Raw genomic sequence first — 15540 nt, 5'->3', positions numbered from 1 at the left:
CCCCCCCCTCGACGCACCTGTCTCACATTAAAGATGTTCAAAGTATTATTTTTTAGACTAAACCATTTATCAAAATAATTAATTGATAAATGGGTAATGGAGAGTTATAATGACTTTGCGTCACATAGCAAATTAATCCAACTGCTCTCTGGCAGTAGTATGAAATGCTTCATAAATTAATGTGACAGCATATCAAATATAACAGTATTTCTTAGATTCCATTGTCTTAACTTACCATTTCTCCCTCCGGACCTCCAAAGTCAAGGTAGAGGTTGCGTATTCCATCATCGGCTGACATTTTGAGCTTCTCGTAGGGGTATCGGTACAGCACGGCGCCCCCGGCTGGATCTGCCGGCTCCCTCGTCACAGTGAAGCCCTTCTCATAGTGCAGCGTCAGCCGAACATCCTGTCTGTTCAACGTGCAACCTGGACGACAGAGAGGAAACCAGCTTCAGAACAGCAGGTGTGCGGGTGAGCACGGGTGAGTAATGCCCCAGTGGGGGAGCGTGTGCGGAGGGTGAGTAATGTGTGTACTGCACGTATACATAACGGCAAAAGACAAACTTAAATAACCCTGACGTCATACCATGTGTTGACGTGTGTCTTCCTCTCAACATCTGAGAGCTGTTGTTAACTTGCTTCTCAGCTATGATTGATGATGCACTGTTGCCTGAATAATAGCTCCCTCAAAGTTCATCTGCAGCCCAAAGACAAGAATATCTGATACATCAATTAATCAATAAATCAATCAATGATACTTTATTTGGATAGCCCTTTTCATTAGGTCCTGCATCACAAAGTGCTTAACATTATAAGAAAAGAGGCAATTCCCCCCGCCCCCCTCCAGGCCATGCACGCACACACACGCACACACACGCACACGCACACGCACACGCACACACACACACACACACAAGGCAATTAAAGCACGAGGTGAAGAAACGCTTCCAGCGTAAAACAAGCAAAACCCAAACTAACCCAACCAGGAAACAATAGAGGTGGATGAAGTTATTAAAGAAAAGTAAGCTATTTACATATAAAAGTAAGCTAGTAAGGATTAAGATAAATCAGAACAGTAGAATAATGAAAAATAAAATATTGGATAAATAAAATCAGGATATATTATGTAAAACTCCTGCCTGGTGCAGCCTAAACTGCGATGTAATTCGATCTGAAAGCATTCCCATGTGTATTACTGGAACTTGACTGGCTTGAACGATCCTGCACAACTGCAGAAGGGCAGGAAGAAGAAAAAAGGAACTGCTGAGGCTTTCCAGTCCTGTTCCGGCCGCCAACTATTGTTCTGCACAAAGTGGAAACATTCCCCTCTGCTGGCTCGCACTTCTGCTTTTCCTACACAGAGCTGCTCTCTGTGAGCTGCTGCACACGGCCAGTGAGCCAGTTGCTGTCAGAAGCTTCCGGACACATTTGCCAAAGTACTACATTTAAAGGTCTATATACATACAAGTAATGTATCTGTGTGTACCTGGGAGAAGAAAGCATTATATGGGGTTTAGGTTGTGAACAAATATTCTCTCTAGAACATTCACTTGTTACCAATCTGATTTCATGCACAAAGGTTAAAGGCCTGCTACCTGCTGCTAACCTGTGTGTACTGTACAAAGCACACACACTGTGTTGGAAACACACATGCATTCATCCAAACGTGCACACAAGCAATTCATCCCCGAGGTGCTCAATCCACTCTGTGGTATCCTGGTGTTGAATTGTATTGCACCAAATAATCATCACTTGGGAGGACCTTCAGAAGGCTGATCAGATTTAAACTTAATAACAATAATTGTAACAATACATATCTTTTTATATGTCAGAGCATGAATTTCCTTTATCATTCTGGCTCCTGTTTAGGTAGATTTTGGTGCTGGGCAGGTAGTGTACAGTGGTGTTCACAGAGCGTTTTGGCTGGAAACAAATGTCTGTGGAGATTACGCTTCTTCTGAAGCGTAATTTACACACAATAATGCAGATGCATAAACAGAAGCCACACACACCCACACACACACCACACCACACACACACACACCACACACACACACACACCACCACACACACAACACAACAAAGAATAGCAATATTAACCCTTCGTGTCCAGTACTTAAGTCATCTAATATAGTGGGAGGTATTCGTAGTATGTATGTATGGATGTATGTATGTATGTGTGTGGTGTGTGGTGTTATGTATGTATGTATGTATGTATGTATGTATGTAAGTATGTGTGTATGTATGTATGTGTGTATGTGTGTATGTATGTGTTATGTGTGGATGTAATGTGTGTATGTATGTTTGTATGTATGTATGTATGTATGTGTGTATGTATGTATGTGTGGGGTGAAAGTACAGTGGGTTGTAACACTGCACATGTTTGCCTAGAAGCTTGTTTGGGCCATGAGAGGACTTGGGAGGACCAATGTCTACAGGAAGTTTTGGTACAGATTTTAAACTCTTATTACAGACTGATTACCTGTTGCACAGACACACACTCACCAATAGAGACTTCTTTGATGAGCTCAGCGGCAGTGTGTGCCCCCTGCACGAGGGCTCGCGTCCATGAAGACAGATCCCAGTGGGTCTCCACTCGGAAGATGTGGGATTCAATTCCCCGCCCTGTGCCCGTCCGAGTGGCAAACACCAGGTCTGAACCCTGGGCTGGAGAACCCCGGGTGCTGCCAGAATGAACGAGTCTGAAGGGAGAGACGTGAAAATACAGAGACATTTAACATTCTCAAAGACCACTCGCAAAGATAATCTGCATTGGCAAAGACTTCTTTCTGAAATTGTTTAGCTCCTCTTAAGCTGTTTATTTACTTTGGCAACGGGTCCTCCAAGGGTGGATCCCAAGTCTCTAATTTAATATCTCCTCGCACCTCGCAAGAAGAGCAAGGATGGAGGATGGAGGATGGAGGAGAGATCTCTGAGGAGCTATGATCGAGGATACACTAAAGCAGCCTTCCAGAAAGCAGAGAGCCGTGGCTAACTCCGCCCATACAGCTGACAAATTCATGTGATGCTTCAGAGGAAAGAAGGTCTCATCCCTGTAAAAAACACATTCCCGTGTTTCCTCTCTCCTTGCACGATTTCCTCACACCTCTCCCATGCTTCACTGGAGGACGGACTAAGACGCCGGGAGGGGAAGCAAGGCGAGAAAACATGGATGACATGTAAGGACCTGGGACATACCCCACAGTCTCTGAAGTGACTGATCTGATCAGTGTAATTTCCTAAATAAAAGAACTGGGTCTTGGTGGGGGGTCCCAGCTGAATAAACCCTTCTTCTAACATTACCACTGACCTAGCACATCTTCACTTTGATTTTAATGTGAGCAGTGGAAACTTCCAGTTACTAACCATTAAATGTATTTGCTGAACATATGTTGACAGTGGGTTAAAGTGCTGAAGTGAAAGCCTGCTAAAACTTCTAAAGTTAACTAAAGTAACTAGTAACTAAAGCTGTCAGATAAATGTAGTGGAGTAACTAAAGTAACTAGTAACTAAAGCTGTCAGATGAATGGAGTGTTGCTAGATAAAGTAACTAGTAACTAAAGTAACTAGTAACTAAAGCTGTCAGATGAATGTAGTGTTGCTAGATAAAGTAACTAGTAACTAAAGTCACTAGTAACTAAAGCTGTCAGATGAATGTAGTGTTGCTAGATAAAGTAACTAGTAACTAAAGTAACTAGTAACTAAAGCTGTCAGATGAATGTAGTGGAGTAAAAAGTAGAATATTTCTCTTTGAAATGTAGCAGAGTAGAAGTAGAAAGTGACATTAAAGGAAAAGACTCAAGTAAAGTACAAGTACCTCGACATTTGTACTTTAGTACAGTACTGGAGTACATGTACTTAGTTCCATTCCACCAGTGGCTGCTGAGTGTGGTCTTTACCTTGTGGCTAGCAGTGGATGTGTGAGCAGAGGCATGGACCAGGACTCTCTGCTCCACGGCACTGATTCAAACAGCAGGATGTCCTTCTCCGTCATCGCCATGACTACGGGCTTGTACTGCTGCCGTCCACCTTCCAGCTGGACCTGAACGAGGACACTTAAACTGATACATCAACACAACCAAAAGTCTCCAAATGACAAAAAATCTAAATGTTTTACTTCACGTTTCCTTCAGTAATTTACAGTTAATCTACCAGTAGGTTTACTGTTGTCTCGCATTGCCAGACCCTCCTCCACAGCGCCGAAGAGGAGGGTCTGACGAGTCTACACAGCATTCCCAGACTAGGTGTATTGCTAAAGGCAGGAATATATCCAGCTGGTGCAACCACTAGTCACCTCGCATTAAAGAGGCTTTCTCTAAGCCTGTGGAGAGGCTGTGTTGTTTAGGGCTGTGTGACTAATTGAATTTTGATCAAATTATTTTTTATTTTCGCTCCTACTGGTTACAAAAACAATGTAATCGAGACTAACAATTATTTTGCACATTACTTTTGCAAGTAAACTCTTAAACGAAAACGAATAAAGTATTAAGTGAAATTTCAGTTCAAGCTATTTTCACAGTTGATCTGTTTTTAATATTCAATAAATGTTAATGAGTAACCCTGTTAAATAATTGTGATTTCAATTTTGAGCAAATTTGGTCAAAGCAGCCTTAATATTGTTGTTGTTATTATACAATAGGTAAGCCTGTTTCTGTCCAAATAAATTAAACAGTTCCATCGTTCACTGATTATGTATAAATCAACTTATTCACTTAATGTGTACAACATTACACTCTATTGATATTACAATATTACCCCTAGTTTAAACTAACACAGAGTACAGTTATAGTAAAGTACTTGGACAGGTACAGGTGTAAATACTTGGTCTGACAGGTACAGGTATAGTGATGTAGTTTACTGTGGTGCAAACTACTACACGGTACGTGGACAATGATGGAGTCTGACAGTCTGGCCTCAATTTTGATAGCATTGTGGTAAAATAGGGCAGTGTGTGTGAGAGTGAGAGTGAGAGTGAGAGTGTGTGTGTGTGTGTGTGTGTGTGTGTGTGTGTGTGTTATGGCTGACGGACTGGAGTGTTGGTGGAGTTACAGTGAAAAGCACTGACAATAAAACACACAGCGTGTTTGTGTGTGCGAGTAGGTGGGCTCTACAGGAAATAGTGTAATGCAATGGAAACTTGCATTTGTGTTTCCTGTCTGAGCCCGGTCCAGATAAACACCACCAGGCATCCAGTCATTCAACATGGCCTTGAATGAACACGTTATCACTTTATCAGAGTAATAAAGATATGATTCAGAGTAGGAGGACTGAGAGTAGCCCTGGTTCACTCTTCAATGGACATGTTGAACGTTAGGACTAAAGCTAATTTAAGAAAACACACTCTTCCTGTGTGCTGCAGCAGAGCAGAAATGCACGCTTATATGTTTGAGGTCTGTGTATGTGCAGGGATTTAGGAGTAATGAAATCGGTACTGTAGCAAGCTAAATGGGGAAAACACTGATACTATTTCCTTTTGAGAGCAATATGGGTTTCAACTTTACATTTATCTAACCTGAAAATGCACCGTATTCCCACACTACTATCAAAGCATGTGCTGATAAAAAATAGTATAGTGTGATTCTATTCTGTCTATTCTATTATACGTTATGGGCTAAGTAGCCCAGAATATATAATATTGCCTTAATATGTATTTAATGCTAAAATTGAACAAATGTCATGGTACCCTGATTAAAGAAAACTTTTTTATGGCCTGAGCACCAACCAGCTGTTGGCTGGTGAAAGCCTTGTCTGGATAATCGGCAACACTTTGGAACATCCCTCGGCTTGCAAAACTGTCAGTTTTGAGGAAAAAACAACAACCTTGGACCAGAACTTGTTAGAAGGTGTCCTATATCTCTTTAAATGGACAGAGTATTCCCCCAGACCATGGTATAATAGACACACGCAGCATGTAAAACCTGTTAAACTGAACAAATCTGAATGTACCTGTTCAGCCAACCAGCCAATGTGATTGAGATGGGGGTGTGTGGAGGCCGAAGACGAGGCCCCCAGGTAAGCGTTTACGTGAGCCAGGGTGTGTGGCAGCAGAGCAGCAATGTTGGTGTGGACGGCGGTGAACCAGGAGTTGGCGCTGGGGCCGTCTTTACAACGCAGCACCACGGTGTGCTGGCCGTCTGGGGAGTGGAGCTCCAACAGTCTGAACGGGACAAAGCAAACGTCTTTTTAAGTGTTTAAACGGGTTGGCCACGGTCGTGGTGTCAAAACTCATAACACATAGAAATAATGGCCGGACCACAACATGAGGAGTAGCTAACCAGAAATGAGTCCCAATGTGCACAACCAACTTTGGTCAGTAAAAGGTGGACACTTATGGAATTCTTTCTCCATGGAACTTAAAGTGTTTAACAAAAAGCCAAATTATGGCCTAATCCATAGTCTAGAGGATGAAAGACGCACCGGCGCGTCCAGGACATTTATTTACTATTTGAATCATATATAACCTTAAACTTTGGTAAAGTCATTTCAAGCACCAAAACAACTCGTACAACACCTCATAAGTTAAGGTTTATTTTCAAAAGAGATTTGAGGAACTTCAAAAAGACAACATCCACGTTTTAGCTTTAGCGCCAAATTATTTCTTTACACACTTCTCTAGAAAAATATGGGCGTCACTATATGGAAAGCTGAGTTGGTTCTGAACATTTTGATACCAAACAAACAGACACTGGTTAAAGCTATAGCTTGCAGTTTTTAATAATTATTTAATCGAGAAAATGAGCAGATGAATCGTTAGTTGCAGCCCTTTGATGAGTTGCCCATCGTACCTGTTCTCCAGATCTGGCATGGTGAGGTTCCTGCTGATGAAGCACATCTTCAGGCTTATGACTTTTCTGTCTTTGGAGGAGGAGGAACTGCTGTGTTTGGGCGAGCCGGAGTCCTCGCTGCCGCTGTAGCTGGGCGACTGGGGGCGGACGCCGTCCCACGGTAGGTCGGCCACCAGGCATGGCTTCTTAAAGAGCGGAGAAACCTCACGGATGTATTTCACTGTGGAGGAACACAGAAGAGGATATAGTGTATCAACAGATGGACATCCAACACAGGCCGAGGTGGCATGCTGAGTTGTGCCCAGGTTATATAGTTATACCATTACATTGTCCACGATTACCCCATCCTATTCTGTGGGTTCTACACTTTGAGTGACTCCTTTTACACAAAGTCCTTTAAACTATTGTTATTACAAATATATTGATTACAATAGCTTAAAAATACAAAGTCTGGCTGTCAAAAACCCATATGCTCAACTCAACTTGGTGTAACATTTCTTTCTTTATAAAAGATTATTTTTGTGGAATTTTTAGGCCTTTATTTTATAGGACAGCTGAAGACATGAAAAGACATGCAGCAAAGGGCCCCAAGTCGGAGCCAAACCCGCGGACGCTCCGACAGAGACTGAGCCTCTGCACATGGGGTGCACGCTCTACCAGGTGAGCTACCCAGGCGCCCCTGGTGTAATATTTCTAGAGGAATCAGTGTTCAGGAAGGAATCAGGAAAAAGTCGATTAATCAATGGATTGAGAATTAATCAAAAACAATTTGCTACTAATTAAAAAAAATTCTGACATGCAGAAAAGGGCCACAGGCCAGAATTGCACCCGCGGCCGCTGTGGCAAGGACATGGGGCGGTTGCTCCACAAGGAGGGCTACCCGGGCGCCCCCATTTAAATGTTGTAGTTAGGAAAACACCAAACATTCTCTGGGTCCAGATTATCAAATGTGAAGATTTTTTCTGTTTCTGTTTTATATCATTGGAAATTTTAGAATAAATTTGGGTTTTAAAGTTGTTCTAGGTACAACAATAATCTTAATTGGCCAAATTAAGCAAAAATATTTTTACAAATATGTGAGATTCACAGATACTCTACTTCTTGTCCCAATAGAATAAACACAGCAGTTTGCTGGGGACAGCTGTTGAATATCTACAGATCTCGAGGAAATAGTGTGTTGATAGTTTGACCATCTGTGGGATACACCATCCAGCTATAAACCAGGCTGTAAGGAAACACTCCTTCAGTTCTCTCAAAGAAGAAAGAAGTGAGCATTCAATCTGCTTTTACATAGACTTTGGGGCCCTGTTAGGGTTAGACTTTTTAAACATAGTTGGAGGACGCTGTGGTTTGATTCTGTCAACAATCAGATAGTAAATTCATGAAAAATATACAGTAGGTGTCCTGTGTTTGTCTAACTTAAAGTTTAATCATACCTAATTATTCATATGGTAAATAACTCAAATGGAAAGGACACCAATCATATTCTGGCCAAGAACTTGGAATGTAAACAGTTCCTGCTATCTTCCAGCGTGTCTTAAAAGTGGTCCTCTATGTGAAATTATCTTAGAAAAATAAGAGTTAACTTGGCGTCCAGCTGTGAGCTTGGCAGGTCCGCTGTTTGTCAAACAATGGCTTTTGCTCCGATGAGATGAATTCACTTTCCAAACTTGGTCTTGCTGCCTTGTGCACCTCCTGCCCCCCCGGCACAATGTCACGTGGCGTCACTTTCCCTCACACTTTTTATCCTCCTTTGCACATGCCTATTTTTATGTTTCCTCCAATGCATGACCATATATATGTTCACTTGTGTTTACATGCACAATAAGTGTGAGTTTAAATTAGGCCTGCAAGTACCAATTATTTACATTCTCTATTACATCATCATGATTATTTGATGAAATTAGAGGTCAGAAAGTGTTGTCCATGTGTTGTCTAATGTCCATCCCAATTTGTTAAAGCTGAAGGTGATGTCCTAAAATGTCTTGTTTTATCATCCAAAATCCAAAGAGATGTGGTTTACAGGGTCCCTGCAGCTCAACTCAAATTTAAGACTATTTAAGACCATTATAAATAACATTTAAGACCTATATAAAAATATCAAAAGAAACTGGCTTCAACCAAGCCCTAGTCTCATGCTAGTCCACATAGCATTCCCAGATGGGAGAAAAACTCTGGTTTATCGACATTTCTTTAAACCTATCACAATCATCATGGGCGGGGCTAAGCTCCAGACTGAGCCCCGGTGCCTCTGCTAAATAGTCTCAGGAAGGAACTAGTTTTGGTGGAACATGTGTACATCCAGAAGTAGTTTTAGTCGTCAACAGAAAACTCAGATTGGACAGATAGTCTAGCTAGCTGTCTGGATTTACCCTGCGAGATCGAGGACCAGGTAACACATTCCTCTGATTGGACAGATAGTCTAGCTAGCGTCTGGATTTACCCTGCAGAGATCTGAGGACCAGGAACATAGTCCTCAGATTGGACAGATAGTCTAGCTAGCGTCTGGATTTACCCTCAGAGATCTGAGGACCAGGTAACATATCGCCTGATTGGACAGATAGTCTAGCTAGCTGTCTGGATTTACCCTGCAGAGATCTGAGGACCAGGTAACCATAGTCCTCAGATTGGACAGATAGTCTAGCTAGCTGTCTGGATTTACCCTGCAGAGATCTGAGGACCAGGTAACCATAGTCCTCTGATTGGACAGATAGTCTAGCTAGCTGTCTGGATTACCCTGCAGAGACTGAGGACCAGGAACCATAGTCCTAGATTGGACAGATAGTCTAGCTAGCTGTCTGGATTTACCCTGCAGAGATCTGAGGACCAGGTAACCATAGTCCTCCGAAATCCACCAGAGGTTAGGACGCCAACACAGAGACAGAGGACAGGGAAGGACATCTGGTCGAAATTAGGGACATCCGGCGGATTTTAGGCAGTATTGGAGCAATCCCAGAAATGAAACGTTGTTGATACTGAACTAAGTTATTCAGAACAAGTATTGCTAAACTTTCACTTCCCCATAGTTGAAGAATACAATCTGCTCTAATATCATGAAAGCAAAACGGCTGCAATATAAGTTGCATGTTGGTTTCATTTGTTGCCGTAACACAGCAAAATTATATTTGGAAGAGAAAAAAACGCAGTGTCTGGGACCTGGGTATGTCTGTGTGTTGGGCCATTGGGTCCTTGAGCTCTGTATGAAACCTGAGACCAGACTCTCAGGAGGTGAGGTCATTCTTGAATGTAGACTGAGATGTTAGGCTTGTGAAGGTGTGTGTGAGTATGTGTGCATGAGAGCTACAGAAAGACAAGACTACAACAATGTGCTTATTTATGATTCTAAATTTAAGATATACATAGAAGATATACTGAGCCAGAGAAGCAGGGAGAGCTGCGCAATGCATGAGTCCCTGCAGCTTGAGTGTCCATTACGCACTATGTATGACTCAGATTGAAGGACGTAAGCTGGTAGTAATGCTAAGGCATCAAGCCAAGAAACTGAAGCCTTATTTGACCGTCCCTCATAACCACAGAGCCCATGCCAACAAGGTCTGGGATCACTTCTGCAAATGTAAGTGGTTTGGAGTAAGTGAGTGTGAGAGCATTCCTGAATGCCCATGTTTATGTCTGAGGGTCACATGGAAGTGGATGTCTCTGCTGCAAGGCCCTACTTTCAGCCTAATAATCAGATTGGCTGCAGAGATGTTCAGATGAGATATTTTCCGTCCGCGGAGCAGACCCGGAGCTCTCTGTGGTTGTTTATGGTTATATCTTCAAATACTACACCAAGAGCTCACTGAGTATCACTGTACAGTTATCAGTGTTCATCATCGTCATCTCTTAACAGTTCTACAGGTATTAGCAATGGTAGTTATAATCCTTCTATTAATAATACTAAGAACACGCTATATTAATTGAAGAAATAAGCAATCATAGCAAATGTCAAAGTTGAATATGAATACTATTGCCCAAAACCTTAAGTTGGCACATAAATTAAAGTTAGACAAATAAGTCTCTGCATCACAGAGCAACATGTTGACCCTACAGAGTTACATATACGCTCATATTGTATTACTGTAGTTTTGTAGCTTAGTTTTAAAAGAAAGTTTTGGAATTTAGATAACGCTCTGAGGGAATCTTTGGCTTCAGTAGTATGTTGGCAGGCCAGTGTGGCTCTTTGAATATGATAGGGTGAAATCTTCCATGGAAACAACTAGAATTGTTTACCAGTATCAGAAATACCTCCAATACTTCTTAAAAGTTTGGTATCGGGATCGGCAATTACGTAAGTCTTTGCACCGACCCAATAGCATGTAATTAAGCCCTGAGAAAAGCAGTTTAGTTATGTTTTTCCAGTCCTGTGACATTTATTCTCTGTGTATATGTTCATGTTTTACTAAGGGTTTAGTCTATATCCACGACGTTCCACTTCGGGGATTGCTCTGGTGCCGGTGGTAATTCTGCCGGATGTCCCTAATTTTAGGTCGGACGTCCGTCCCCGTCCTCTGTCTCTGTGTTGGCGCTATACTGTTGACAACTAAACTACTTCTGAACGTACACATGTTGCGGCACCATGGCTCTGTCCGGCACTTTGCGCTACGCATAACGATTGTGATTGGTTTAAAGAACTGCCAATGAACCAGAGCAAGTTTTTCTCACATCCCAGAATACTATGTGGACTAGCCAGACCCTGATCCGCAGTTCTGTGGGGGAAGGTCTGGCTATGATATTAGATTGGTACTCAGTATCAACTGAGACACAGACTAAACACATCCATACTCTATCCTATACACCAAAGGTCTCAGTTTAATGGGGTTTGGGAAACACCAGAGTAGTGTGGACGTGAGGCTTAATGATAGCAAAGATTGTTTTTAAAGCAAAGTGTACTAGTGGAGATGTAGCCGTCTGACCAGACCAGCGTTCAGGTGTAAATGTGTAACTGCGTCAATATGGTCAGGCCGGTCCTGAAAAAGAGAGCATTGCTCTCTCAGTGCACTTCCCCCTGATAAATAAAGGGGAAGCAAAAACTACACCTGGTGAGGATTGTGCATTGCATCAGTGCATTGTCTGACGTTGCTTTGGAGCTATTCTGGGCTGGGGACAGGTCACCCAACTGCTTTTCTCGTGTCTGATTGGTTGATTACAAGCAGTCAAGCCTGCTCCCTGATAGAAGTTGGCATCAACCTGATGCATTGTAGCCAGAGGAAATATTTTTTTTAGAAACAATAAAACTCAGTCATACTGGTAGCACTACATTTAAGAAGAAGATCTTTTATATTCTGTAAGATATAACCAAATGGCCAATATGTTGGACAACTCCAAGTTTAAACCTCTATGCACTTCTTATACTAAAAAGGCATCTCAAAAGGTAATGACAAGAATGGATGACAATGGAGTATTAACCTGGAATCCTGTATAATAAATAGATTATTACTATTTTGTTGTCAGATAGCTTCACAACCGACATTTCTTTAATCTTGGTTCAGAAATCTTTGCTGTGAGGCTTATGAATGCTCTGTTGTGTAATTTGTTGGCAGAGTGGACCAGTGTACATCTGCTCCTGTTGGTCTAAATGAAGGGCTGTGAGTGGTTGCATTCTTTGATGTAGCCACAGAATTTAAACCCATGGTCATGGGAATTAGCCTCTTTTAACAGCTGAGGTGCTACCAGCACTACAGGTGTTTCTACCTGCCACATTGTGACCTCGAGATTTAAGTTTTTTGGCCATACTGTCCTAGAAAACAATTATGGGAATATATGAACTACCAGCAGTTTGGGGCTTTTTCACGTTACATATTTCCCCAGTTTGTCTTGCCAGAAATAATAACTCCTCTTCTTCTTCACAGTCCGTCTCAGATACAATGCTTTTTCCCCTTTCCATCATTATAGACAGATTTAGTCCTTTGTGCTTGCATTTTTACAGTCTCTGCTTGCATCACATGTCTATTTGTCTCTGTCGCTCTCATTTGGTGCTGTTAAATTAACTCATTAGTTCGGTCAGGCCTTTCACTCAGTTCCACTTCTGCTTCAAATTAGGCCTGTACACAGAGGACTACTAGCTTGTGTGTGTGTGTGTGTGTGTGTGTGTGTGTGTGTGTGTGTGTGTGTGTGTGTGTGTGTGTGTGTGTGTGTGTGTGTGTGTGTGTGTGTGTTGCATCTGTGTATGCATCTGCATTAATGTGTGTAAGGGAGATTCCCCAGAGATGACAACCAACATCCCTTGAGGTCAGCTCATCTGCCTCCCTTTGTACCTCTCTGCCTCTCGCAACAGAGGGAAAGAAAGAGGAAAACAGGGAGGAGGCTGGACAGAAGAAAAAAGGATAACATGTAGAAGAGGAGGAGTGCAAAGGCAGAGGAGTCTGAGTAGACACATTTTTGGTGGTGGTGGCGTTATTTGTGGCGAAAAGCTACCCGTAAAACTGGCCGCCTTCAAACCGCCTTCCACACACACACACACACACACACACACACACAGACGCACACACACGCACACACAGTAATCATCTTATGGGATGGCCAAAATAATAGCTTACAGAGCAGCAGTGAGGCAGTCAGACCCCAGCCTCTGTATTTTTCCCCAAAAACTGTCCAGAAATTCCCCTGTGGTTTGGCGTGCTACTCTTTACTCACTCGCTTCTCTCTCATTCCTCTCTTACTCTCCTCCCTCCTTCCTTCTCTTCCCTCCTCCTTCTCTATCTAAAGTCCTCTGTCTCTCACCTCCCTCTTGCTGTCCCCCTCTTTCTCCTGTTCTTCATCCTTTAATCTTATCAGCTCCCTCTTTCTTTCTCCCTCTCTTCCTCCCCCCTCCCTCAAAGTCCTTTTGTGCCAGAAACCTAATGAGAACAGTGTGTGTGTGTGTGTGTGTGTGTGTGCATGTGTGTGTATGTGATTGAGATCCTCATGGGGTCCCTCCTCTGGTATACACATGCGCAGATACATTCACACTACATACATTATTTACAAGTTGATCTTTAGTCCATAACAACGACGTTGCATTTCCAAGATGGCTCCGTTCCCGTCCTCTGTCTCTGTGTTGGCGCTCTAACCTGCGGCTGATTTCTGAGGACTATGGTTACCTGGTCCTCAGATCTCTGCAGGGTAAATCCAGACAGCTAGCTAGACTATCTGTCCAATCTGAGGACTATGGTTACCTGGTCCTCAGGTCTCTGCAGGGTAAATCCAGACAGCTAACTAGACTATCTGTCCAATCTGAGTTTTCTGTAACTACTTCTGAACGTACACATGTTCCACCAGAGCAACTTCCTTCCTGAGACTATTTAGCAGAGGCACCGTGGCTCCGTCCAGCGCCATAAACCAGAACCCATTTCTCTCCCATCCCAGAATGCTGTGTGGACTAACCAGACTAGTTGATATTTAATGTGTGTTATAATACATACCGGTTAGCCTAACAAAGACAACTACATTACAAAACACTGCATATTGCTATCACAAAATTATACGACACACTGAATATTTCATCCAAAATTGTCCACAAGGACACCATTTCGTTCAGTCTACATTTTTAATGCAAAATTTAGAAACTTATATAAACCTGTGTAATGATTTAGTCAGATAAGAACCAGGAAGCCAGCCCTTGATCTCCCCAAATGAGTCACTTCCTGACTACCATTCCCTGTGCCAATATAAATATATATTATACACAAGACCGCACAATATGCATATGATTCGATTCTTTCACAATACATGGGAGCTGACTTTATTTGTATTTCGTAATTTTCACGTCTTGGGATTCTAGAAGTGTTGCGATTCGATAGTATCGAGATTTACTTTTCCTTCTTTAACAAAAACAAAATTGGCAGAAAAAAATTCACAGTACATATGTGAATTAATTTTTTTCTTCACCCCTACTGCATAGCAGTATAATCACATACCATAATGGATAAACACACATTATTATGCACAAACTATCTCTCACACAGACCATAACAGGAGTCAGTATTCCCTTCAACCCCCAAACCCGGTCACACCTGCCCCCCCTCTTTGTTGTCCTTTAACCTGGATCAGAGTGTGTCTGTCTGTGTCTGTGTGTGTGTGTGTGTGTGCGTGCATGCGTGTGTGCATGCGTGTGTGTGTGTGTGCGTGTGTGTGCGTGCATGCATGTGTGCATGCGTGTGTGTGTGTGTGCGTGTGTGTGCGTGCATGCGTGTGTGCATGCGTGTATGCGTGTGTGTGTGTGTGTGTGCGTGTGTGTGTGTGCATGCGTGTGAAGCCTTTGGGAAATCATACTGTTGAAGTGTAAATGCATGAACAATGTTTATCTGCAACACCGCACTATAACATTTATGGAATTACATAAGTCAGTTTTCTAAGGAGCATGTATGCAGTGTACGGCCCGTGTATTTGAATATGTGTGCCAACTTTCTACAAAGGATAAAGCAGATTATGGACAAAAATAATCACATTCATCATTCTCCACTGTAGTGACTGTTAAAGATTACAAATGTCTAGCCATCGTGTTGGCTGTGAGGACACAGATTGTTTTTATTTATTTATTTTTTGCAGTGGTGGACTTTAATAAGCCAGGAAAGTCATGGGAGTCAATTATACAAATAAAAAGACTCATCCTCCAACCTGGCAGGAGTATCAAAAGCGGTGAAAATCATTATAAATCAGGTCATGTCGAGAGCTGCAGCTCCTCCAAGGGAGTGGAGGGAAAATGTGGAAATGTCAGGTTAACAGACTGTAAGCACAAAGTCAACGGGCCAATAACAGTACAGAGGCTGGTTAAGGG

At 42.4% G+C, this 15540-nt stretch overlaps 1 protein-coding gene across 1 annotated transcript in view; it reads right to left on the bottom strand.

Annotated features, from left to right (window-relative positions):
- The window catches only part of LOC116693404 (beta-2-syntrophin-like), a 24660-nt gene that overhangs the window by 1949 nt on the left and 7171 nt on the right, over positions 1-15540 (bottom strand). Inside the window, exons 2-6 of the mRNA XM_032522353.1 lie at positions 6786-7005; positions 5947-6157; positions 3900-4042; positions 2506-2702; positions 236-426 (exon numbers count right to left, since the gene is read on the bottom strand). Of these exons, the coding sequence (XP_032378244.1) occupies positions 236-426; positions 2506-2702; positions 3900-4042; positions 5947-6157; positions 6786-7005 (962 nt within the window). The remainder of the gene's footprint in view (positions 1-235; positions 427-2505; positions 2703-3899; positions 4043-5946; positions 6158-6785; positions 7006-15540) is intronic.

This window comes from Etheostoma spectabile, chromosome 8, assembly GCF_008692095.1.
Source record: "Etheostoma spectabile isolate EspeVRDwgs_2016 chromosome 8, UIUC_Espe_1.0, whole genome shotgun sequence".
NCBI classification, from domain to species: domain Eukaryota; kingdom Metazoa; phylum Chordata; class Actinopteri; order Perciformes; family Percidae; genus Etheostoma; species Etheostoma spectabile.
Note: the sequence above shows the minus strand (reverse complement) of the source record. Positions and strands in the feature narration are given on the sequence as shown.